Below are 27,654 nucleotides of genomic sequence, written 5' to 3'. Positions count from 1 at the left end.
TCTTATTAGATTGATAAATGATGGACATCCGGCTTCTCATCTGCTTTGTAAGATATTTTCAGATTTGGTTTTTGCTTTTCCATCTTTTCTAATGCTTCCTTCTCCTCTTCAGTCAGTGCACTACCCTCCATCCTACAAGAAAAACACAATTCCCGGTATTATCACCATTTATTTTCAGGAAGTTTTCATGATCTCAGATTAAATTGATCGTCCTGAAATCTGTATAATGTGGAGTTTATTTTCAAGAATGGAGACATTATTGTATATTATATTTGTATTTTTTTCTCATTAAACTTCTACTTCCAGTGAGTGTCTATAGAAGTGTGTGACATCTTCCTATGTGTTTCTCTGCTTAAAGTGAACCTGTCATCGGGAATGTACTTTTTAGCTGGTGACAGGTTCCTATAGCCTATGCTATGCCTTTGTCAGCATTCTGAATCATTTCAGTACTTTATATAAGTTTTTTTCACATTAGCCGGCTCCCTGCCAGCAACAAATGGTGAGTCCCGGTGGAGGGACAGCTGCAGCATATGTGTGCCTGTGTCTCCTCATACATTCTCCTACTACTCCACATCATCCCCCTCCCTTCCTGCTCAATGCACATGGCAGGAAGTGAGGAGGGAGTTGGATGAGTGTGGAGGAGACAAAACTGACACAGGCACACACAGGCTGCATCTGCCCCCCTCTCTGGACTCACCACACGCTATTGTCATGGAGCCAGGTAATGTGAAATAAATCTATATAAAGTACTGAAATTATACAGAATGCTGATAAAGGCATATTTTAAATCAACAAAGTATAGGCTATTGGGACTTGTCACCAGCTAAAAATGTCATTTCTGGGGACAGGTTTGCTTCAACCTCCTCTACAATCTTCCCATTAATAAGAGTTTAACACAATTTTGCAGGACAGGACAATGTTCAGTGTTGAATTTAAAAATTGATTTGAAAGATACTGGTAAATATTTGTTTAATATGACAAAAACATCAACTTGGGATATTATCACATCGCAATACACATAAACAAATAATTGTGTTATCTTTTGTGCAATCTCCCCAAAAAAACGAAATATTAAATGTACCAAAAATGGTGCCATCTTTTATCTTCCAAGTGCCTGATGGGCAACCCCAAGTAATGCAAGTGCCCAGGTTGTACCTATTAACTCCTGCACCATATGGGGAGGCAGAGCTTTCTATACAACTACGCCATAAGATGACAAAGACCATAAGAGATGTTTCTATACCCATTTTATGACATTTGTTTTTGTATGATGAAAAGTTATACAATTTTCCAATATACTTTCTGTAGGAAGACGTAAGGTTATCCTTGTAAATTCATAATGTTTTATTTGTGAAAATTGAATTGCATGGAAACTCCTGAAATCTGAGATTTAGCTTACAGCTCAAGTTTTAGTGGAGTGGGAAAACTTCTCTACCTTCTTACTTTGTGACATAATTTCTCAAAACTCAATTTTCCTTACTGTAGCCTCACATCAGCAGCAGCATGTGAGGTAGTGGTTGGTGAAAGAAAGCATCTGTATAAGTTGGTGGAGAATGCGGGCACGCCTTAGTTTTCTATGCCGGAGACCCAGACAGAAGGATATGAGGTCAGACCAGGTAGAAAGGAGATTTGTTAGCAGTCTCTTTTCTATGTTTGTTATCCTGCTTCACAGGCTTTACTCTTTAATAACTTTTTTTTCATTAATTTTACTACAGACGTTTTTCTAAAACACATTACTTTGGTGCCCTTATCCCACATGTCTTATCCTCTACACATCTTATACTCACTGTAATTCCTCTATGCTGCAGGCCGGACTGGACAGAGCTTCCATCAAATCACTGAGATGAGGACCAGAGAGACTGTTATAAGACAGGTTAAGGGTCCTCAGGGAGTGGTTATTCTTTATGACAGATGCCAACTGGATGCAGGACGTGTCTGATAGATTATTACTGTCTAAGCTGTAAGAAGAAGAGATTTAGGTGAAATGTCTACTCAGGGTTAGTATAAGACTGAGTTCACATAACGTTTTTGTATACGTAAACGTCGTGCATACGTCGGGAAAGCACCCAGCGCATACGCTTAGCGTATCCATTGATATCCATTGATAGTGGCATAGTTTTCTGGCCAGCAGAATTATGATATCTGCATTTTCACCGAATCCATGGTCTATAAATACTGTATCCATGAAGAATGTCCTCACTTTACAGCATGCCATAAATCAGTAATTATTGCAGCACATGATATCAAGCAGATATATACTGTATATGCCTTTGACTTTAAACAGAAATTTTAATTCAGGTATAAAATTGGTTAAAAACCACGTATAGCATGTCCCCACATGTTTCCTCCTGTACACGTCTCCTATACTCACTGTAATTCCTGGATCCTGCAGGCCGGACTGGACAGAGCTTCCATCAAGTCACTGAGCTGAGGACCAGACAGGTGGTTATCAGACAGGACAATTTTTTTCAGGGACTGGTTATTGACTATCACAGATCCTAGTTGGGTGCAGAAATCTTCCTGTAGATTATTACTAGCCAAGCTGTAGGAATGAGACAATGAGGTAAGAAGTGTTAATATAAAATCTCCAAATTTTGGATGTGGAGATGAAAGGTATCTGAATTTATTATATCCTTAAATGTCATCACTGGGAGCCCCCATGCTATGCCAGTACTCTAACACCACCTATGGGAGCGACTGCTGAATAGAGAGGAGTCGACTTGATGCCAATGGTCGGGTTCAGCCACCCAACCCAGACATATTGCCGAATTGATGTCTGAACAGCCAATCCAGTAAATGAACGCCCCTAGCTACTAGCCTTGGTTATGATTGGCCAGGGGAATTCTAGCCAATCATAGCCATAGCTAGGTGCTAGTGGCTTTTCTGTTCAGCCGCCATAACATTAGGTCAATGGAGCAATCGAAATCCGGACTCTGTGCCCAATCCTATCCCTGGGACAGGTTTATATCTGACCAAGTCCTTACTAATTATTGTCTAGTACATTCTATGAACTTCTACTCACCTGGCCCTCCAAACCTTTGGCTTGTTTTCTCCTCGCTTGTCTACTGGTTAATGTTATGAAGTCTGAGTAAATTCTACGCTCTCTTGCTCCTCCTTGAATTAGTCTCCTTTAAAGAACATGCACCACCAGGATAAATGATAAATGCAAACCAAGCACACTTATATGCAGGTGTGTGCCCCCGTGACAGGATCCCTGCTAGAGCCCTTATTTTTACAAAAAATAGGCTTTAAAAAATTACACAAATGAGCCTCAGGACCTCCGAACCCGAACCAACTGAGGCTCATTTGCATAATTAAAAACAAAGGCATAAGAAGCTTAAAGAAGAACTGATCCTACCAGAGGGGGCAGACACCAGTATGTCAGTGTGTTTGGTTTATAGTCCTTCATCCTGGTGATAGATGCCCTTAAACTCCTGGATGCTGTCTTGGTCTCTAGTTCAGGGAAGTTATAGTCAGACACCTTGAGCTGCTGTGCCAACCTGCGTCCTATGCAACAAAGACCAACTTTACTTGCAAGGCGATATGGTAAACTCCAAAGGTTTCCACCAATTAACACAACAGATAATCGAGGAGCTCAGTAATACCTTGATCCAGATCCTCCAGGACACAACCCACCATCCAGCCCTCACCTATTAGTCATACATTTCTCATTTTGATTTGGGAGGTTTATATCAATAGAGATCTTTCATTTCAGTCTTTCATTCGGTATAATTAAATGCATGATTTAAGTTTTCTTTAATTTTTTTTAGCACTACACGTGAAGGCATGATGCCTCTGTAGATTCCAAGAATTCTCAAGAAATACTCAAGGTCTTAACATTACGATTGCTTATTGTTTATCTATTAGATGGTGCCATGTCTTGTACTCACCAGATTTCCTCTATCCTGCAGGCCGGACTGGACAGCGCCTCCATCAGGGCACCAAGGTGAGGACCAGACAGACAGTTATAAGACAGGTTAAGTTTCTTCAGAGACTGGTTATTGGTTATTACAGATGCCAAATGTTTGCAGGATGTGGCTGGTAGATCATTACCTCCCAAACTGTAAAAATGAGAAGATGAGATGTGGGTAATGCAGTGAGTATAATATCTGCACCTACTATAGCTCTTATCTCATATCTGTGGATACTATGGGGCTCATTTACTTACCCGGTCCTGTCGTGATCCCGCGGCGTGTTGTCGGATGTGGATTCGGGTTCTGCTGGGATTCAGTAAGGTCGTGCGCCCAATATCCAGTAGGTGTTGCTGCTGCGCCGAGGTCCACCGGAGTTCACCTGCTTCTTCTCGGTGCATGTAAGTGCTTGATCTAGCGACACATTTAGTTTTTTAAATTCTGCAGTTTTTCCGAATCCGTCGGGTTGTCCGAAGGCCACGGCCCCGATTTCTGTCGCGTGAAAGCTGCCGACAAAATCCGATCACGTGCACCAGAGTCCCGGAATTTGGCGCAAAACGGAAACATTCGGGAAACCCGACGAAAGTGCAGCTGCGGGGCCCTTAGTAAATCAGCCCCTATATATTGCGTTGTATCTTCAAGTTCTAGAAATTTTGAAGGTGGGACAGGTAGTCTATCTCCTCTAGGATGGCACATCTATAGTGCCCATTGCAAGAAGGTTTGATTCTCAATCATGGGGTCAAAATATATTCTGAATGTAATAGTCAGGACGATGATTTGTCAAGAAGGTAAAGAGCAAACCCCAGCTACCTCCTGGATGTAGCGTTATGTAAGTATAGGATTAGAATCCTGTAATTATCATAATCCAGCAGTTTAGCAGGCAGGACTTCACACACCAAAGGCCAATCCACTACATCTATCTTATACATACTTTAATTCCTCTATGCTGCAGCTCGGACTGGACAGAGCTTCCATCAAATCACTGAAGTGAGGACCAGACAAATGGTTATAAGACAGGTCAAGTTTCTTCAGGGCTGGTGTATTCCTTAATACAGATGCCAACTGGACGCAGGAAGAGTCTGGTAGGTAATTGCCACCCAAACTGTAACAATTAGAAGACAGCATGTGAGTTATGTCTCACCCTCTGGATTCTCCCATCTGGATCTCTCTAGTAGTGATGACCCTTTGCTCCATTACTGACCACAATGTGGACCTTCCTTGTAGGGATTGAAGGTGGAGAAGGAGTAGAATCTATCACCTTCTCACCTCAGATAGCTAAACAAATAAGGAGGATCTACATCTCCATAAATAACATATAAGTTATAATACAGTGTTAAGTGTATGTTCACATTTTGGGGTCGTTTTTTTTGCTTTTTGAGAAAACCTCCAAAGTCCAACATTTTTTAATAATTTGATTATTATAATATATTTACATATTCCTTTTTGGTGGTCACATTAGTGATCCCTAGGTAGGTGCCCTCTTAGTTACCTCAATAACCTTCTACAGGACCTCAACCTTCTACACTGAGGACCTTCTTGGTGGTCACATTAGTGATCCCTAGGTAGGTGCCCTCTTAGTTACCTCGATAACCTTCTACAGGACCTCAACCTTCTACACTGAGGACCTTCTTGGTGGTCACATTAGTGATCCCTAGGTAGGTGCCCTCTTAGTTACCTCGATAACCTTCTACAGGACCTCAACCTTCTACACTGAGGACCTTCTTGGTGGTCACATTAGTGATCCCTAGGTAGGTGCCCTCTTAGTTACCTCGATAACCTTCTACAGGACCTCAACCTTCTACACTGAGGACCTTCTTGGTGGTCACATTAGTGATCCCTAGGTAGGTGCCCTCTTAGTTACCTCGATAACCTTCTACAGGACCTCAACCTTCTACACTGAGGACCTTCTTGGTGGTCACATTAGTGATCCCTAGGTAGGTGCCCTCTTAGTTACCTCGATAACCTTCTACAGGACCTCAACCTTCTACACTGAGGACCTTCTTGGTGGTCACATTAGTGATCCCTAGGTAGGTGCCCTCTTAGTTACCTCGATAACCTTCTACAGGACCTCAACCTTCTACACTGAGGACCTCCTAGAAATGCTAAACCTAAAACCTCGCCCTCCATGTCTGACTCTCCATTTCCTTATAACCTCCACTACCAACTTTCCAGTCATTGTAACATCTCTCCTTCCCAGTATTAGACCATCTAGCATTTCTTTTACCTCCTCTCCTACCCATTACGAAGCAGGTTTCCTGATGAGGCAAATAAGTTGTCAGATACCAGAAGTATAAGACATAATGACATAATTTTACCTCAGATTCTGGAGGTTCTTCAATGCTGGAGCAAGTCTTTCTAATCCCTCAGTGTGTACAGAACATTCAGTTAGATTGAGGTCTTCTATATTTGTGCAGGTATCCATGATGGATGCTAACACTGTGCAGTCAAGAGCTGAAATGTCAACACCAGAACAGTCAATTTTTTGGTGCGATTTTAAAGCTTCCTTCACTAGAGCCTTATTTCGTGATTCAAAGAGATAGAAATAAGTCCCGAGAAGATGTTTCTTCTCTTCTTTACTTTCCACTGACTTCTGATCGGTCAAGTTCTTCAGCCAAGTGATAACTTCTCTGGAAGCCTGATCTGCGTGGATTCCCAAGTAACCTTTTAGTATTGACCTGGTGGTAGCATCGGCTAGACCACAAAGGAAACGGAGGAATATCTCACCGCGTCCATCAGGATACGATTTGGCTCTGTCAATTGAATTCTGTAACTTCTCATGGGAATAATCATTATAATGCACTAAGGCAGCAAAGAATTCCTGAACAGTGAGATGTATGAAGGAATAGGTCACAGGTTTCTCTGATTCCATCAGAAAACTTGATAAGAGCTTTGAGTTATTGTCCACATAGAAAGACTCCAGGTCTCGATCATCAAAAATTACGTTACGATTCATGACTCCATGTTCTGCCATCCATCCGATGGACTGCAGGAGCTCATTAGCTCCACTTTTCTCCAGGCTGTGATTGGACAGGATGTTGGCGACATATATGGCAAAGAGCTGAGTCACAGTTTTGGGTAATAATGAGACCTGCTGGTCACTACTCGTAGTCTGGAAGCTCCTGGATAATACTGTACAGATGATCCAGCAGTAGGACGGGAGGTAACAGAACGTGTACAATGTCTCATTCTGCTTTACGTAGGTAAAAGCTTTTTCTGCCAGTTCAGGGTCGGAGAAGAAATTTTCAAAGTAAATCTTTCTTTCATCTGGAAAAAATCCAGCGATTTCTAGTATTCTCTGGAAGACTTTATAATCATTTGGTGCCAGTCTAGTCGGCCGACTGGTCATCAGAACAGAACATCCATTAAGAAGAGACTTTCTCACCAGACTGACCACAATCTTACCACAATGTTCAGGTTGTTTAGGATCAGAGCACAAGTGGCCTGATGCGAAATCCATTGTATGATTGCTTTCATCTAATCCATCAAATATAAAGAGAAGTTTCTCTGGATCTTGTAAGATGTTCCCAAGCTGCTGCCACAGATATGGGTATTGCTGAAGGATCATGGTCTCCAAACTAACCTTATCCAGTCTGTTGAGTTCCCGAAATTTGAAGAAAAAGACAAAAGAGAATCTTTGATATTGATCCCCTTTCATCCAGTCAAAGACAATCTTCTGCATCAGGGTCGTCTTCCCTACGCCAGGCACCCCGACCACCATGACAATGTGTGGCACAAATCTGGACCAATGGCACCAATGAAATATCTTCTTGGGAAATATACGTTGCATGTTGCTTCGCTTTTCCTTTAAACATTCCTCAAGTTTTTCCCCGGTTTTTATAAGTTCATTTTCAGAGCGCTTAGTAAAGTTTTGGGGGGAGACAATGATGAGGTTAACATAACGTGTACAGAATGGAAATCTCTCCTCTTGTTGGTTACATCCTGGAGGTTTGTTTTCTACAAGTTTCTCCGTTTTTTCCCGCAGATGTTCCTTGTGATTGTTTTGAACTTCTATAGAAAAATGGTACAGAAAATAGGAAATATTAATATATATACAAAAAAGAAGATTTTTAGATTTTCCCTATGCCTCTCCCTCTTCTAGTCCCATCAGACTTGAAGGGTTGTCATAACTTATACATAATGGCTAAGCCCTGCCCTGGTGGTCCTGTGCCACCAAGAGCCACTGCCATGGGGTGGTCTTCTATTTTTACTCACAATCTGTCCCACTGGGGTTTTTTTCTGAAAAAAAGGAATTCGGGACACTATAGGACCCAAAAGTCCTTATGAGTCAGGATTTAGTGTCACAAAATGCCTTATTTCACTGTCCATGACCAGGTTAAAAAAAATTTCAACACTTTGCCAGATCTACTGCAAGAGCATCTCTGTAGTACTTATCATGACTAGTTCACTCCCAGGTTTTTATTATGCAGAGGGCTTTGTATTTATCTTTTTACACCTTAGAAAAAGTGTGTGTTTTTCATGAACTGTTTGAGTGATAGAACGAACCAATCATTGGCAGGGGTGGCGTCCAGGAACTCCCTACATATCCATTCCTCAATTCAGTGATTGCTGTTTATACTGTTCTCTTGGGACTTGTAGAACTTCTTTTCGCATTGTGCTTATTTCCATGTACCCTTGCTTTTCTATTGATTATTCTTTGCCTTACAATTCTGTATTTTGCAGCCACACTGGTTTTGACCCTATTAGCCCAACTACACTTGTGTCTTTCTGCCTGTTTATCATCTGTTATGTGAACCTGCCCAGAGCAAGGAACGTCAACCAGTTTCCACTTGTGGTTTAGTGCAGGACCTGGCAAGTAGACAGGGACAGAGGTTCTAGGTAAGCCCAGGGCCTGCACCTCTTCTCCTTTGCTCCCTACGCCTGGACAGTTGCTCAATGAATGGGGTGTAGTATAGCCTTGATTCCCTGTGCTGGTAGAGGACCTTCTATGCATGCACCTTGGAAACGAGTTGTATTTTCTCGACTTCATTGAAGCAACATTTAGGCAAATGAAACACCACAAATGGGCCCAAGAGAAATTGTCAGACTCTTCTCTAGATAAGAATAACCAGGTATAACCAGGTCATGTACAGGGCAATTTCAGAGATATTAAGCCACAGATCCATAATGTGGGTGGTCTAGTCTCCTAAATGTCCATGACAGCTTTCCTTTAAAGGGATTTTCCCTACGAAACCCACAGATCACGAGTATGAGGGGTCTAATGTGGTCCAATGTACCCCAGTCAGGTGGCCGCACATGGACAGGCTGCCCCATTCATCTCTATGGAGCTGGCAGAGATTTCCGAGCGCCATAAGCTCCATAGAGATCAACAGGGCAGCTCGGACATGCGCAACCGTCTGCTCCACTCATGTCAGAGAGCGACAAGGGGTCCCACTGGGGTACAAGTGATCTGTGGGGTTCCCATCACTGAGACCCCCACCGATCAGCAAGTTAGGCTCTATCCTGTGTATAGGGCCACACTTGTTTCGTGAGAAAACCCCTTTAAGGTTCTGCCTGTGTCTTATTCGAGCTTCTTCTAATAACATCTACAACAGCAATGTGTTTCACCTTCCCGCTCTCTTGTATTTATTGCACTTAACCCTTGCACCCAGTGAGGGGGTGTATAGTATATATAAATTCCTTTAGTATGGCACAGTCCAATTCCATTCTCTAAAGTATAGAATTTATACCTTCCAGTTCGGGAGGAAGTAAGTGACCTGTTTTATCCAGTAAAATTTTCTCCACCAGAGATCTACCTAAAAACAAAGAAATGTAATGAATTATTGGAATTATTGTATATATCCCTGAGCAGCAGTGATGTCCTGTGTGTAATATATGAGTATATATCTTTCATATCAGTTACAAAGTACGGTACATTGAGCCGACACGAGTAGATCCTGAGCCGACACTAGTAGGAGGAATAGGGCGGGCTCACCATTTAAAGGGATACAGCCTCCATTTTTTTTTTTTTGAAAGAAAAATCCCAGGCACATGTAGAGCATAAGAACATTTATTAAAGGGCCAAAGCCACTTTAATGAATCTGATGGGAAGCTGAGCTCCAAAAATAGACCTAGAACTGTCTCAAGGAGCCGCCTAATGATAAATCTCCCCCTGTAAATTAACAAAAAATATATATGGCATCACTTCCGCCTTTGTCTTCTTGTTCAGATGATATTGTCCCATAAAAACTGGAACAAAATATACAAAAGCATCTCCTCTATCTGCCCTAGAAGAGCATGTCCTCCCCCACTGTGAATGGTTCTAGAAAATATTATACAGGCGGTCCCCTACTTAAGAGCACCTGACTTACAGACGACCCCTAGTGTACACAACCCTTAAAACACCTACAATATTACAGGCAGGTTTTTTTAACCATTGGTTTGTTTTTATTAAACATAAACTGATGCTATTGTATAAAAAAAAGTATGACAATTAAATAATGACAGTTATTAGTTTGTAGGCGTTATTTCTATACCGTTTTTCTGACAAACCAATAAGGGAAAGAAAAAGGGAGGAGATAAAGGGGTGTTCAGGAAGGGAGGGAAAAAGTGGGAAGTAGGAAGAATCAGGCAATTTTTACACTATGTCACTGTGGGATCTTGGATCTGGGATTTTTGTTATGAAAAATATTCTGTTGACTTAGGGGTGCAACAGCCATGAGGCGAGTGGAGCCTCTTGCCTCAGGCAGCACCACCTGCAGCAAGATGGGCGACACAGTTATATGCTAAAAAGCAGGACCTACCACTTAAAAGTAGTATCTCTACACACGGGTTGTGAGTATGGACATGAGACCCTGCACCTGCATGGAGAACCCACTTACTAAAACAATAAACTGATACATTATTATTGGATTGGGCGGAGAGGCTGTTCTATCGCTTGCCTCAGGCAGCGAAGAGTTTAGGTTCACCCCTGACTAGACTACCGGAAGTCCTATGTTTGAAAAGCAGCACATACAAAGTGTAGAAATGACCTGAAATTTTATAGACATACTACAAAATCATTTCTATGTTCTCATAAAAACTAAAATAAAACAAATATTACGATATTACCTTCCACACAGAGTTCCTCCAGTACAGCGTGTAAGGCAGGAAGAGGATGTTCCCTTTGTACGACGTAGAGACTAACCCACAGTCCTATCATAGCTTCTTTTCTGAGTTTGAGAATGTCAGATACCAGGGTCTGGGCAAATAGTTTCATGTCTTTTTGTAGATCTTTGTATTTCTACAATAACAAAATTAAGAAGTTGAATTCAGTGGGTTGTTCCATAAAAGGACATCTACCGTCAGTTTTACTGGTGGGAGACATGTCCTACTAACCAGATCCTGAAAAACTCCTCTGGATTTTAGTTGGACCGTTTACCTTCTTCATGCCTAAAACTACTTGCACAGGTTTTTAAGAAGTGCCTGTGCTGCGATTGTGGCGCGATTGTGCTGCAGCTGCTTTCATGCAACGGAAATCAGGGGGCGTGTCATCAGACGATCCGACTGATTCAGTCCGAGCACCGTATTTAACTTTCAAATTGTGTCGCAGGCCCTAGCCCTAAAATGCCCCACTAAAAAGATGGTGAAGTCTGTCGGACCGGAGCTGGGGAAGCAAGACAGGAAGGGCAAAAGGAACTGGCAATCAAAGGCCAGTCCTATTAGTGATATAGGAAAGCACTATGAACTCAACGGAGTATCCACATCAATGAAAATTTACTTGATTTTACTCAGAGTAGAGTCAATTTATATTGATGTGGATACTCCATTGAGTTCATAGTGCCTTCCCATAGTGCTTTCCTATAGCGCAATAGGACTGGCCTTTGATTACCAGTTCCATTTTCCCGTCCTGTCTTGTATCACTATTTCCGGCACCCAGTGTTTTTGGGGTCTTGGGCTATTTTTTGGGCTACTTGCAGCTGACTTAAGCACAAATTTTTTTTGCAATCGAATATTGTTGGACCACTGAATAGTGTGGACTATTGGAAAGCCTATTCAATTCCTAATTGGAATATTGTGCTCCTATCCAAAAAACAACAAGGTGAGCAGCCCCGCTTTGGGACATTGATTCTAATTTTGGACTTTGTCGTGAGGTATTACCCGAGGTGCCGTCCTCTGTTTTGTCGTTTTTCTTCCTTGTGCATGCTGAGCGGGGAGGCGACACACTCATGATATTTGGCGCACGATCTTACGGAATCATTGCACGCTCCATTATAGATGGACAATGCACTTGAACTTCAGTGAACTCTAAGTGACCTTGTAAATAACTGTGCCCCTATATGTCATGATTTTTGTTGAATTGGAAAAAAATTATGCTAATCAGTCTAGGGTGCTCCTGCTACGTCACGGGAGAACCTCACAGTACCTCCTCTTACGATTTATTCACTCCCCCGTTACTCTAGTAGTCCCGTCTACAGGTCCCTGACGTCACCTGCCCTATGCACTGTGGATGGGCAGGACCAGGCGGGACTTGTATCATAAGTGAGTAAATAAATTATAAGATGAGGCGTTCTGAGGCACTCCGGTGCCGTAGCCACAGCCCCCAGACCAATTAACCTAATTTTTATAACTCTATATTGCCGAAACCTCAGCTTATAGAGTTATAATGAAAGAAGTCCTTAGGAGCATAGTTCTCATTAGCCCCAAATCGCATAGAGAAGGGGCTGGGGACTATAGGGAATTTCCGGTGAGGGTGCAGAAGGCGGCTTAAAAGGCGATTGGCCCCTTCTTTAGGCGGTCCCTAAAAGGGGCTGGATTGGGCGGGCTTATTGGGGCCCGCCCCGTGGTTTTAAAAAGCATTGAGGGCACGTGGAGGGGCTTCTTTCCTTCTACCCTCAGAACCGAGCGGTGTGATGTCGCCCACCCACCCTTGCCCTCAGGTTAATTTTTGTTTACAGGTGGTTTTCCGGTTTCTGGCTGTTCTGTCTTCCTTTCAGATGTCACAGCATTGGCGGATTTTCACATGCCCGAAGGCGAGATGAAGGCGCCCACATGACGTCTGACGCCATTCGGGTGAAAGGTTTTTGCTCAAGAAGAAGCGAAGGGCCCGGATGGGCATGAATTTTGTTCCAACTATTTTGCATTTTTTCTATTGGTTATTTAATTAATTAATTGTTTCTCTAAAAATAAATGCTGCCCCCCCCCCACATACCCACAATAAGAAACATGGTGTGGTGTCCATTGATGGCTGGTTTAATTTTGGAGGATTTCAAATTTCCGGGTCAAGAGCCTGAATATTTTGGGCTAAGTTTACAAGTCCCTACAGTCCTCAGGAAGTGGTTAGTAGGACACGTCTACCATCAGTAAAACTGAAAATTGAATGAGATATTAGTATAAAGATTCCAATCAACAAAAAGTCAAAATGTGTTTGATCACAACAAATCAATGTCAAGAGTCACGATTAAGGGCCTGACAGCCAGAGAACACATCCGTAGTAACTAATCTCTCACCTCAACATTAGGGAATTTTTGGGATTCGAGTTGACTTAGGAGTGCGAAAGATCTCAGGTTCTCCACAATGTAGAGCAGATCATCCTGGAAATATTTATAGGTCATCCTCAGGATGTGATCTTCATACTGACAGATCTTCTGGCCAAACTGGCGGGTCTCATCATCTAGGAGGAACCACACAAGGTGTCACCACAGTAATGGCGGCCATTGTCATCCGAAGGAGATGATACATATCAGGATTATTGGGCTAATAAAATCAATAAGGTTCGGTCCTACCATCACTAGGACCAGTGTGCCGGATCGGGTCCTGGTCATGTTCCATGTTCTAGACCCTGCAAGAAAACAGCCGTTACTTACGGACTTTATATAAGGACGAATCTAAATAATGAAACAATTGCACTGAAATATTACAGTAATATCAATGCTTTGATCTAAAATTTTCCTCCTAAAATTAATGAAGACACAACATGCGCCGTATAAGTAATAGTAAAAGAACAACATGTGTGTCACAGAATGACATGGATCTAGTACAGGGGCGCGTAGGTTTCAGAGACGCTGGCCAATATTTGGGCAAATGAACTGATTTAAATGCGTGTCATGGGGGCTTGGGTCAGGGGCTTGGGTCAGGATCAATTAGGTATTTTCAGTCTATGATTTGTGAACGGCTGCAGAATTTGATGGCGCTATGTGAATAAAAATTGTTATTGTTATTACCCTTAAAGAGAACCTGTCACCAGATTTTGCCTCACTAAACTACTACCCCATTCACATAAAATAATTCCCTCTTTTATGTGAAGTTGCACGCATTTACCTAGACAAAAAAATCTCCCCCAAAGTCAGGCAAAAATTACTCTTCTCACCTCATTCTCTCCTCTCACCTCATTCACATGAGATGAGTCAAGTTACATAGTTGGAAATACAAGCTGCAGACTCATTTCCCGTCTATTTTTTAACTGCCTTCATGTCCAGTTCTGTAGCTCACAAAACCGTAAGCCTGATGCGATTTAATATATGAGATTATTATCTTTAAAGGGGTATTCTCATCTGGGTATTGACATTTCATTTAATTCATCTACATTATACATATATTTTTTTTCAATTGGATGGTATGACAAAAAATGTCCCTGTGTGAAGATAATTCCCCATAAATGTAGCAATGATGTTCCTTAGAAACAAGAATATTGTCCTTGGATACGACCACCGCCACAAGAGTGATTGCACAAAAAACAACATATTGGGGGTCATTTACTAAGGGCCCGATTCGCGTTTTCCCGACGTGTTACCCGAATATTTCCGATTTGCGCCGCTTGTACATGAATTGCCCCGGGTTTTTGGCGCACGCGATCGGATTGTGGCGCATCGGGGCCGGCATGCGCGCGACAGAAATCGGGGGGGCGTGGCCGCACGAAAACCCGACGTATTCGGAAAAACCGCCGCATTTAAAAACCGAAAAAGTGTCGCTTGGGGAGCGCTCACCTTCACCTTCTATGGGATGGTGCATTCCGGGGCGTTAAGATTATTTTCGGCGCTGCAGCGCCACCTGGTGGACGGCGGAGGAACTACCATCTTAAATCCCAGCCGGACCCGAATCCTGTGCAGAGAACGCGCCGCTGGATCGCGAATGGGCCGGGTAAGTAAATGTGCCCCATTGTTTTGCATATGAAATGGCCGTGAGTAATTGCACGTCCCACTGCCATTCTGTGGTAATGAGGTGACTGGTCAGGCTTCAATAATACATCCCTGGCTACTGCTGGAAGAGCACAGTGGTGGTCGTATCCAAGGACGACTAAGGGACTAGATGGCTACATTTATGGGACATTATCTTCACTCAGGGACATTATATTAATAAAATGCAATTGTAGAAATGTTTATATATAGCAGATAAATTAAATGTGAAAGCCACCATGAGAATATCCCTTTAGTATTTTCAGGTACTATCGAACCATGTTTGATGGGTCTTTGATCTAAGCTGGACTACTGACCCAGCAGCTCAGATTAACCCCTACAGACCTGGCTCTGTAACAAACCTGGCCATGTGTAGTCTGATCCTGCAGTCGTGTTCCTCTACCACTATCTATAGATTATACAGGAGACAATTTCGGAGTGAGACTCACATTCATTGAGTGAAAAGTACGGTAAGCGTTTTATATATACATGATTTCCATAAAAATAAATAAATCATGGTGTGATACATACTGTAGTACCTGCTGCCGGGGATCAGTTCTGCAAGATCCGGGTTCCTGGATGTACTGACAGCAGTGAGCGGTGTCCTCCACCACACCGGGACATCAAGAGCTCAAAGTCCACATCTAGTCACACCTGAGACACAAGTGTTTCCTCATCCTGCAGTAAAATACTTCACATGAAGCAGTGCACAGCACATAGTACATTACTTAGCTTCCTGGTGATGGGGATCCTGAAGACGCGTTCACACGTTTCCGATTTCAGATGCAGTTTTCGATGTCCAAACCAGGAGTGGAGTAAAAAAAGAGGAGGAACAGTTTCTCTCAATAATGTTCTCACCCATGATCATCCACACCTGCTTTTGCCTTCCAAAACTGAACGGAACCTGAGGCTTCTTCTTCACCAGGCTCCAAGATGCAAGTGGGCGATGATGTCACCCTAAAGAGAAGGGTATAGAAAGGCGAACAAGGGAAGACCAAATAGCACTCATAGGGTAGTAATGTTGTAACCTGCGGTGGTGGTTTGAAAGATTGTCGAGAGGCTCACCAGATTAGGTTGTGCAATGTTAGGCACAACTCTAATACAGGTGTGATGGGTCGGGTGTTAGTGCTTCCCGGTGCTGCCTGTGGACATGGGCCGTCGAGACACAGTTGCCAAACCGGTCTGGAATCACGTTCGGTAGAGTAGGAAGAGTACTTGTCACGATTGGCGCACACGTTTTTTTCATATACACAGAGTGTTAAGTAGAAGGATTTTTATTCGGTATCTCTGGTACACAACGCGTTTCGGAGTCTAATATGACTCAAGTGGGTAGATACTAAGGGGACATAAGTGTATAAAAAAGGGAGTCTAAGCAACATTAATATAGTGATCTAGTCACTTAGAGGGTCTTGCATCGTAATTAGAGATGAGCGAACATACTCGTCCGAGCTTGATGCTCGTTCGAGCATTAGCGTACTCGAAACTGCTCGTTGCTCGGACGAGTATTTCGCCTGCTCGAGAAAATGGCAGCTCCCGCCGTTTTGCTTTTTGGCGGCCAGAAACAGAGCCAATCACAAGCCAGGAGACTCTGCACTCCACCCAGCATGACGTGGTACCCTCACACGTCGATAGCAGTGGTTGGCTGGCCAGATCAGGTGACCCTGGGATAGACTAGCCGCTGCCCGCGCTGCTCGGATCATTCTCTGTCTGGATGCCGCTAGGGAGAGAGCTGCTGCTGGTCAGGGAAAGCGTTAGGGTGTTCTATTAGCTTACTGTTAGGCAGGAGTGATTCTACAACAACCCAACAGCCCTTCTTAGGGCTACAATAACGTTATCCTTTTTTTTTTATTTGCTTGTGGCTGGGCTTGCTGGCACTAGTAGTGCAGCTAGTACCATATTGTGAGGAATTAGCAGGGGGACTTGCTACCGTTGTGTTTAGCTCTTAGTGACACACATATCCACCTCAAACACCAAAGTGGGAAAATTTATTAGGGGTTTGATTTCAATTAGGCACAGTCTGGCAGTTTCTTTTTATTTTACATTTATTTTTTCATAACTCAGCGTCATCTCATCTGGCATAGCAGTGTGCTTTCATACTTGGCTAGAAAATAGCCATAGGAGAATCCAAAAGGCTTACTTACGTCTACAATAGCGTTACATATATTTGATTTCTGGTTGATCTGCTGGTGGCTGTAGTTGTTGCAGTGCATCTACTAGCAAATTGTGAGCAATTTGGAGTGAGACTTGCGACCACTGTGTTTTGCGCTTAGTGACGCACATATCCATCGCAAAGTCCGAAGTGGGAAAATTTATTAGGGCCCGGGGTTGTATTTCAATTAGGCACAGTCTGCCATTTCCTTTTTTATTTTACGTTTATTTTTTTCATAACTCAGCGTCATCTCATCTGGCATAGCAGTGTGCTTTTATACTTGGCTAGAAAATAGCCATAGCAATAGGATAGCATCGTTTGGTTTTAAAAACTAAAAAACACACAAAAAAAAAAAAAACACAAAAAAACGTTAAAAAAAAAATTAAAGTTATAACTCTCATTTTCAAAATGTTTAACCCGAGGGCTAGGGGTAGAGGACGAGGGCGGGGACGTGGGCGTCCAACTACTGCAGGGGTCAGAGGCCGTGGTCCTGGGCGGGGTGAGACACCACCTGCTGATGAGGGAGCAGGGGAACGCCGCAGAGCTACACTCCCTAGGTTCATGTCTGAAGTTACTGGGACTCGTGGTAGAGCACTGTTGAGGCCAGAACAGTGCGAACAGGTGATGTCGTGGATTGCCGACAATGCTTCGAGCAATTTGTCCACCAGTCAGTCTTCCACGCAGTCCACCCATGTCACCGAAATCGGCACTCCTCCAGCTCCTGCACCTCAGCCTCCTCCCCCCCAGTCTGCCCCCTCCCAGCAAAATTTGCCATTTGAACCGGCATACTGTGAGGAACTGTTTTCTGGACCCTTCCCACAGTCACAAACCACTTGTCCTGCTGCTGCTGAGCAATTTTCCGATGCCCAGGTTTTCCACCAGTCGCAGTCTGTGGGTGATGATGACCTTCTTGACGTAGTGGAAGAAGTGTGTAAAGAGGTGTCCGACGATGATGAGACACGGTTGTCAGACAGTGGGGAAGTTGTTGTCAGGGCAGGAAGTCCGGGGGGGGAGCAGACTGAGGGATCGGAGGATGATGAGGTGACAGACCCAAGCTGGGTTGAGAGGCCGGGTGAACACAGTGCTTCTGAGACGGAGGAGAGTCCTCGACCAGAACAGGTTGGAAGAGGCAGTGGTGGGGCCAGACGGAGAGGCAGGGCCAGAGCTGGTGCATCAGCGCCAAATGTGTCAACTAGTGAAGCTCCCATGGCGAGGGCTCCTGCGGCGAGGGCTAGATTTTCAGAAGTCTGGAGGTTCTTTAAGGAAACACCGGATGACCGACGGACTGTGGTGTGCCAAATTTGCCAAACCAGGATCAGCAGGGGTTCCACCACTAATAGCTTAACTACCACCAGTATGCGCAGGCATATGAATGCTAAACACCCCACTCAGTGGCAACAAGCGCGTTCACCTCCGGCCGTGCACACCACTGCTCCTTCCCCTGTGTCAGCTGATAGTCAGCCCCCTGCCCAGGACCCTGCCACAAAAACCCCATCGTCGCCTCCACGATCCTCCACAGCATCCACCAGCGTTCAGCTCTCCATACCCCAGACGCTGGAGCGGAAACGCAAATATAGTGCAACCCACCCGCACGCCCAAGCCCTTAATGTGCACATCTCAAGATTGCTAAGCCTGGAGATGCTGCCCTATAGGCTAGTAGAGACCGAGGCCTTTCGCAGCCTCATGGCGGTGGCCGCCCCTCGGTATTCGGTCCCCAGCCGCCACTACTTTTCCCGATGTGCCGTCCCAGCCCTGCACCAGCACGTGTCAGACAACATAATCCATGCCCTGACCAACGCCGTTTCTGACAAGGTCCACCTGACCACGGACACGTGGACGAGTGCTGCCGGGCAGGGCCACTATATATCGCTGACGGCACATTGGGTTAACTTGGTGGAGGCTGGGACCGAGTCTGACCCTGCGGCTGGTCATATACTGCCGACGCCGAGGATTGCGGGGCCTACCTCGGTCCAGGTGTTTCAGGCCTACTATGCCTCCTCCTCCTCCCACCCCTCCTCCACCTCCTCCTCCGAACGACCATCCGTGGGCATGGCGCCATCAGTCGCTAGCTCTAGGCACAGCAGCAGTGCCGTCGCTAAGCGACAGCAGGCGGTGCTGAAACTGCTGAGCCTAGGCGATAAAAGGCACACCGCCCAAGAACTATTACAGGGCATCACGGCGCAGACTGATCTGTGGCTGGCACCGCTGAACCTGAAGCCAGGCATGGTTGTGTGTGACAACGGCCGTAACCTGGTGGCGGCTCTGCAACTCGGCAGACTGACACATGTGCCATGCCTGGCCCATGTGTTAAATCTGATAGTTCAGCGTTTCCTCAAGACATACCCCAATCTGTCTGATTTGCTCACGAAGGTGCGCCGCATCTGTGCGCATTTCAGGAAGTCCAGCACAGATGCTGCCACTCTCAGGGCAGCGCAGCGCCGCCTCCAACTGCCCGCTCACCGACTGTTGTGCGACGTGCCCACGAGGTGGAATTCAACACTGACCATGTTATCCAGAGTTTACCAGCAGCGCCGAGCGATTGTAGACTGCCAGATGTCAACTTCCACCAGAACTGGTAGTCAGGTCAGTCAGCTTCCTCAAGTCTACAATGAGGAGTGGACGTGGATGTCTGATATCTGTCAGGTGCTGAGTAACTTTGAGGAGTCAACACAGATGGTCAGTGGCGATGCCGCCATCATCAGCCTCACCATCCCGCTGCTTGGCCTGTTGAAAAACTCTCTGGTCAGCATGAAATCGGAAGCTTTGCGCTCCTCACAAGAGACGGGGGAAGAAGATTCCCTTGTTGATAGCCAAAGCACCCTTAGGTCTGTTTCTCAGCGCATATCGGAGGAGGTGGAGGAGGATGAGGAGGAAGAGGAGGAGAATGTTGGCGAGACACAAGAGGGGACCATTGCTCAGACCTTCACTGTTCAGCGTGTATGGGCAGAAGAAGAGGAGTTGGAGGAGTTGGAGGAGGAGGAGATGGACAGTCAGGCCAGTGAGGGGAGTGAATTCTTGAGAGTTGGGACTCTGGCGCATATGGCAGATTTCATGCTAGGCTGCCTATCCCGTGACCCTCGCGTTCAAAGAATTTATTCCAGCACCGATTACTGGGTGTTCACTCTCCTGGACCCACGGTACAAGCAAAATCTTTCCACTTTCATCCCTGGAGAGGAAAGGAGTGTGAGAATGCATGAATACCAGCAGGCCCTGGTGCACAAGCTGAAACAGTATTTCCCTTCTGACAGCGCTAGCGGCAGAGTGCGTAGTTCTGCGGGACAAGTAGCGAGGGAGAGTAGGCGAGCAGGCAGCTTGTCCAGCACTGGCAAGGGTACGCTTTACAAGGCTTTTGCCAGCTTTATGTCACCCCAGCAAGACACTGTCACCTGTCCCCAGTCTCGGCAGAGTAGGGCTGATCTTTACAGAAAGATGGTGAGGGAGTACGTAGCTGACCATACCATCGTCCTAAATGATCACACAGCTCCCTACAACTACTGGGTTTCAAAGCTGGACATGTGGCACGAACTGGCGCTGTACGCCTTGGAGGTTCTTGCCTGCCCTGCCGCTAGCGTCTTGTCCGAGCGGGTTTTCAGTGCAGCTGGTGGCATCATCACCGATAAGCGTACACGCCTGTCGACTGACAGCGCTGACAGGCTGACGCTTATCAAAATGAATAAAGCCTGGATTTCTCATAATTTCCAATCTCCACCAGGTGAAGGAAGCTCAACCTGAATAATTTATCCACTCCTCCTCCTCCTCATTTTCCTCCTTCTCCTCCTCTTTGTACAGTAAAGCAGAGGAAACTGGCTATTTTTTGACAGGGCCCACTGGCTCTAGCTATAGTACTTTATGCATGTAATTTTTCTGGAGGGCCACCGACCCGGTCCTCTGTTTTCAACAATTTTTGGGAGTGCCACATACAGGCACTCAATCTATTCAATTTTTCTGGAGGGCCACCTACCTGCTCCTCTGGTTTGAAAACTTTTTTGGACTGCCACATACAGGCACTCAATCTATTCAATTTTTCTGGAGGGCCACCTACCTGCTCCTCTGGTTTGAAAACTTTTTTGGACTGCCACATACAGGCACTCAATCTATTCCATTTTTCTGGAGGGCCACCTACCTGCTCCTCTGGTTTGAAAACTTTTTTGGACTGCCACATACAGGCACTCAATCTATTCAATTTTTCGGGAGGGCCACCTACCTGCTCCTCTGGTTTGAAAACTTTTTTGGACTGCCACATACAGGCACTCAATCTATTCCATTTTTCTGGAGGGCCACCTACCTGCTCCTCTGGTTTGAAAACTTTTTTGGACTGCCACATACAGGCACTCAATCTATTCCATTTTTCTGGAGGGCCACCTACCTGCTCCTCTGGTTTGAAAACTTTTTTGGACTGCCACATACAGGCACTATCCAAATTGAATTGTCTCCATAGCAGCCTCCACACGTTGTCTCCATTGCTACCTCCAAAAGTCGTTTATATAGCTGCCTCCATACATCGTCCCTTTATCAAACGAGGTGTGTCAGGCCGAAATTTGGGTTGTTTTCATGGATTCCACATCAAAGTTGTTAACCTTGTCGCCACCCTGCTGTGTTATCCACAAAATACACTGGCAAACTTTTACCATTTACGGATATTATTTCAGCGCTTCTTGCGCATCTGTTTACATTCCCCTCACCCGCCATATCCTAAACTTATAAGAACGCTACTACACTTGATCTTATACAAAAGGTTCTTAAAAGTGCTGTTTGGGGAGTAGCCTAGAGACAGGGGCTTGGATTGGCGAAAGCTCGCCTGGCAGCGGAGCGCCAGCTCCATGCGCATCATGCGCTTCTTGCGCATCTGTTTACATTCCCCTCACCCGCCATATCCCAAACTTATAAGAACGCTACTACACTTGATCTTATACAAAAGGTTCTTAGAAGTGCTGTTTGGGGAGTGGCCTAGAGACAGGGGCTTGGATTGGCGAAAGCTCGCCTGGCAGCGGAGCGCCAGCTCCATGCGCATCATGCGCTTCTTGCGCATCTGTTTACATTCCCCTCACCCGCCATATCCCAAACTTATAAGAACGCTACTACACTTGATCTTATACAAAAGGTTCTTAGGAGTGCTGTTTGGGGAGTAGCCTAGAGACAGGGGCTTGGATTGGCGAAAGCTCGCCTGGCAGCGGAGCGCCAGCTCCATGCGTATCATGCGCTTCTTGCGCATCTGTTTACATTCCCCTCACCGCCATATCCCAAACTTATAAGAACGCTACTACACTTGATCTTATACAAAAGGTTCTTAGAAGTGCTGTTTGGGGAGTAGCCTAGAGACAGGGGCTTGGATTGGCGAAAGCTCGCCTGGCAGCGGAGCGCCAGCTCCATGCGCATCATGCGCTTCTTGCGCATCTGTTTACATTCCCCTCACCCGCCATATCCTAAACTTATAAGAACGCTACTACACTTGATCTTATACAAAAGGTTCTTAGAAGTGCTGTTTGGGGAGTAGCCTAGAGACAGGGGCTTGGATTGGCGAAAGCTCGCCTGGCAGCGGAGCGCCAGCTCCATGCGCATCATGCGCTTCTTGCGCATCTGTTTACATTCCCTTCACCCGCCATATCCCAAACTTATAAGAACGCTACTACACTTAACTTGGTGCAGGCTGGGACCGAGTCTGACCCTGGGGCTGGTCATATACTGCCGACGCAGAGGATTGCGGGGCCTACCTCGGTCCAGGTCTAAAAAAGGCCTACTATACCTCTTCCTCCTCCCACCCCTCCTCCACCTCCTCCTCCTCCTCCGAATTACCATCCGTGGGCATGGCGCCATCAGTCGGTAGCTCTAGGCACAGCAGCAGTGCCGTCGCTAAGCGACAGCAGGCGGTGCTCAAACTGCTGAGCCTAGGCGATAAAAGGCACACCGCCCAAGAGCTATTACAGGGCATTCCACATCAAACTTGTTAACTTTGTCGCCACCCTGCTGTGTAATCCACAAAATATACTGGCAAACTTTTATCATTTACCGATATTATTTCAGCGCTTCTTGCGCATCTGTTTACATTCCCCTCTCCCGCCATATCCCAAACTTATAAGAACGCTACTACACTTGATCTTATACAAAAGGTTCTTAGAAGTGCTGTTTGGGGAGTAGCCTAGAGACAGGGGCTTGGATTGGCGAAAGCTTGCCTGGCAGCGGAGCGCCAGCTCCATGCCAAGGTCCAACTAACATAGTTTTAACTGCAGCACCTTTAATCTACTACTAGTTCACTGCCTCCATACATGGTCCCCTTATCAAACGAGCTGTGTCAGGCAGAATTTTGGATTGTTTTCATGGCTTCCATGTTAACTTTGTCGCCACCCTGCTGTGTAATCCACAAAATATACTGGCAAACTTTTATCATGTACCGATATTATTTGAGCGCTTCTTGCTCACCTCCTTTGGTTCCTCTCTGCCACCCATTGGTTTGAAGCCTGAGTCCATTTAGGGTATGTCGCCATGACACTCTCTTGCCTGCCGCTGCTGCTGCTGCCTCTGCATGCCATCCCCTATAGTGTCAGGGTCAATTATTGGATGTTTTAGATGCTATCTAGCCTCATTCGGTCACTCTGTCATGGCCATGCTGTTGCCCATAATTTTGGCATAATGGTGCGATTAAGCAGCCTCAGAGGCATCCATGCATGCTGCCCCTGCTGTTTCCTGTCCATTTCCGTGGTGTTTCCATCCTTTTCTGAGGTTCCCAGGTGTTTGGCCAAGCTTCCCTGTGCAGAGCCTTGGTCCCCTTGAAAAATGCTCGAGTCTCCCATTGACTTCAATGGGGCTCGTTACTCGAAACGAGCACTCGAGCATCGGGAAAAGTTTGTCTCGAATAACGAGTACCCGAGCATTTTAGTGCTCGCTCATCTCTAATCGTAATTCATGGAAAAATGACGATAAAAACATCTAATATCAGGATAGTTCATAATTATGATTAATCAGTGAAATTCATAGGACACAAATAAAAAATTCTAAATAATAGAATAATTAGAAACATTTTCATATGGTAAGATAAGTGAGTGGATAAGTGAATACACAATAGAGAATAAATCAATCAATTAATCTACTGTATTGGAAATAAACAAACAAATAAATAAACAAACAAACAAATAAATAAATATAATTCCTATAGTTCAAAGCATAGTTGATTAAATGTTCGATAAATAAATAAATACATTGGTGAGCGTCTAATGATGTATGAAAGTATAGATATATGGCATAGTTAATGAACTTGGAACAGTGCCCCTTATGTGAATGGTTGGGTTGAAAAAATGTATTCACAGTAAAAATCATAAGAAATGCCAGGGGCGCTTACCTGCAGCACGGGTGAGAGGTTGATTACCCGGAGCTGTCAGGCAGCGTCTGGCTTCTTCTTTAAATGAGCCGGCTCAAGGGTGCGGCATGCGCATAGTGGTTTCTATCCAAGAAAATGTCTGCCAATACACATCATATATAATATAATTTATTCTCATCCAATCCCAGAATTAATTACACAACTACCATAATTCAGAACCACTCCATCCCTACACTTTCATGTTTGTCTACCGCTACAACAAATGTAAGGTCCGCGCCAGCCCCTTATCTAATTTCAAATAAAAAGCACTATCACGCTTGACTAGGTCAAATATGTCGCCGCACCAGTCGGCAGACATTTTCTTGGATAGACACCCCTATGAGCATGCGCCAAGTTCTCGTTTTGGCGCATGCCGCACCCTTGAGCCGGCACATTTAAAGAAGAAGCCAGACGCTGCCTGACAGCTCCGGGTAATCAACCTCTCACCCGCGCTGCACATAGGGGGCACTGTTCCAAGTTCATCAACTATGCCATATATCTATAATTTCATACATCATTAGACGCTCACCAATGTATTTATTTATTATTTATTGAACATTTAATCAACTGTGCTTTGAACTATAGGAATGTTACATTTATATTTATTTATTTATTTGTATATTTATTTATTTCCAATACAGTAGATTAATTGATTGATTGATTTATTCTCTATTGTGTAATCACTTATCCACTCACTTATCTTCCCATATGAAAATGTTTCTTATTATTCTATTATTTAGAATTTTTTATTTGTGTCCTATGAATTTCACTGATTAACCATAATTATGAACTATCCTGATATTAGATGTTTTTATCGTCATTTTTCCATTAATTAAGACCCTCTAAGTGACTAGATCACTATATTAATGTTGCTAAGACCCCCTTTTTTATACACTTGTACATATGTTTATTTCCCTTTTGTATATTTTATGTCCCCTTAGTATCTACTCACTTGATAAAGGAGTCATATTAAACTCCGAAACACGTTGTGTACCAGAGATCCCGAATAAAAATCCTTCTACTTAACACTTTGTGTATGTGGAAAAAAACATGTGCGCCAAACAAGTACCCTCCCTGCTGTATCCTAGAGAGAAATATCTCTACCTACACGGCTCAGGTAATCAATTGACAGACACTTACGCCTAGGTCTGTGGTAATCATCTTATTTCCTGATCGTCCTTCAGGCAGCAGAAGGAAAAAATGAGATTATGATCCCTGGATATAATCATATAGAGACTATTAAGAACAGCAGTGACCAATCACCACAGAGTGTGGTTAACCCATCCCATATAAGCTCACTGGGAACATGGGCACCTTGTATTTTATTTTCTCCAGGTCTTTACATGAGACAAGATATCCTAAACATCAGGGTTCCAGGCCCTGGTCGCGCGGGCTTTATACTCTGTGTAGTGGTGTCCCTCAGGCCGGATGTTTGCTCCTCCTGGGCAACGGTTGGGCACATGGGTTTCCCAACCCGCATCTCCATTTTACTTGTGAACTGGGAAAGTAAATGTGCCCCATATTCTTTCCTCCACTTAACACATCCCTCCCACCAGGCCTATCCGTCACAAGTCATGGCCAAAAGTTTTGAGAATGACACAAATATGATATTTTCACATGACCTGTTCCCCTCTGGTTTGTCAGATGTTTTTATCACATACAGAAATACAAGTGCAATCATATTATGAGTAACTAAAGCTTTTATTGGCAGTGAGAATGAGTTACTGCAGCGAGTCAGTATCTGCAGTGTTGCCCCTTCTTCTTCAGGACCTCTGCAATTCTCCCTGGCAGCTCTCAATCACCTTCTGCACCAAATCCTGACTGGTAGCCGTCCATTCCTGCACAATCACTGCTGCATTGTGTCACAATTTGTTGGTTTATATTTGTCCACCCGTCTCTTGATGATTGACCACAAGTTCTCAATGGGATTAAGATCTGGGGAGTTTCCAGGCCATGGACCCAAAGGGGGGTATTTATCATACGCTGGCGCTCGTGCGCCAGCGTATGATAGCCCCGCCGCTGCAAATTCGCAGCCCGATACATCAAGAGGCTTCTGCCTCTCGGACTTTCAGCCTCTCTCTCTGCTGCCAGAGCCTCTTCCCATCTGGTGAGAGGGCATCTCGCTCACCTGGTGTAGGACCATGTCCCATCTGTAGCCAATCTCGCACTTTTCGTATCTGGTGATCACTTTGCTGCCTATTCCTCCAATCTTCTTCAGACCCTCCAGTCCAAACCTCAGCTTCGATATCCTGAACTGCAACAGACCTATGAGGCAGCATGGGTTGACTGAAGTCAGGAGTCTCATCTCCTTCACGGTCTTCATCTGTGGGTCTCTCCACAGGGTTACGGGATAATGCATCTGCATTAGCATTTTCCCGTCCCGGACGGTACTGTGTTTTAAAGTTAAACTTACTAAGCCGGGCCATCCACCGCTGCTCCAACTCCCCCAACATGGCATTCTCCAGGTGAACTAAAGGGTTATTGTCGGTCATCAATGTGAACTGTGGCCCAAACAACAGCCAGCAATTCTAGCTTGAATGAACTGTAGTTATCAGGGTTCTTTTCCCCATCTCTTAAAGTCTGGCTGGCGTATGCTATGACTCTCTCTTGGCCTCCTTGCACCTGGGTCAGCACAGCCCCCAAACCTTTCAAGCTCCCATCAGTCTGTAGCACAAAGGGCAAATTATAATCCGCATAAGCCAGAATCGGAGCACTGGTTAAGAGTCTCTTTAGTTCCAAAAAAGCCTGTTCTGCATCATCATTCCAAGAGAGCACTCTCCGCTTGGCCTCCTCTGAGTTGGCACCCTGAAGAATGGCATACAAAGGGGCTGCAATCTTAGCAAAGTCTTTAAGGAAACGCCTATAATAGCCCACTAACCCCAAGAAGGACCGCAGTTCATTCACTGTACGGGGGGTGGGCCATTGCTGCACTGCACGTACCTTAGAGTCCACGGGATGGACCCCATCTTTGGAAACGATATGGTCCAAATATTCTATGCTCTCCTGGAACAAATGACATTTGTGGGGCTTCAACTTCAAACCGTGGACCTCCAGTCTTGCTAACACCTGGTCAAGCTGCTTCAGGTGCTCAGTGAATGAGGAGGAAAATATGATAATGTCATCAAGGTAGATGAGCAGGCACTCATAGTTTAA

At 44.9% G+C, this 27,654-nt stretch overlaps 1 protein-coding gene across 1 annotated transcript; it reads right to left on the bottom strand.

Annotated features, from left to right (window-relative positions):
* LOC140063916 (NACHT, LRR and PYD domains-containing protein 3-like) lies at window positions 1–26,954 on the bottom strand. The gene is made up of 10 exons (XM_072113834.1): window positions 26,630–26,954; window positions 13,337–13,500; window positions 10,959–11,130; window positions 9,599–9,664; window positions 6,227–7,919; window positions 4,843–5,013; window positions 3,891–4,061; window positions 2,372–2,542; window positions 1,788–1,958; window positions 1–132 (listed from the first exon to the last, which is right to left on the bottom strand). Exons 1-10 carry the CDS (start codon window positions 26,952–26,954, stop codon window positions 6–8), a joined length of 3,231 nt encoding a protein of 1,076 aa, XP_071969935.1. The 3' UTR covers window positions 1–5.
* Window positions 26,955–27,654: the final 700 nt, after the last annotated feature.

This window comes from Engystomops pustulosus, chromosome 1 (assembly GCF_040894005.1).
Source record: "Engystomops pustulosus chromosome 1, aEngPut4.maternal, whole genome shotgun sequence".
NCBI classification, from domain to species: Eukaryota; Metazoa; Chordata; class Amphibia; order Anura; family Leptodactylidae; genus Engystomops; species Engystomops pustulosus.
The sequence above is the reverse complement of the archived record's forward strand: the minus strand, read 5'-3'. Positions and strand labels throughout refer to the sequence as shown.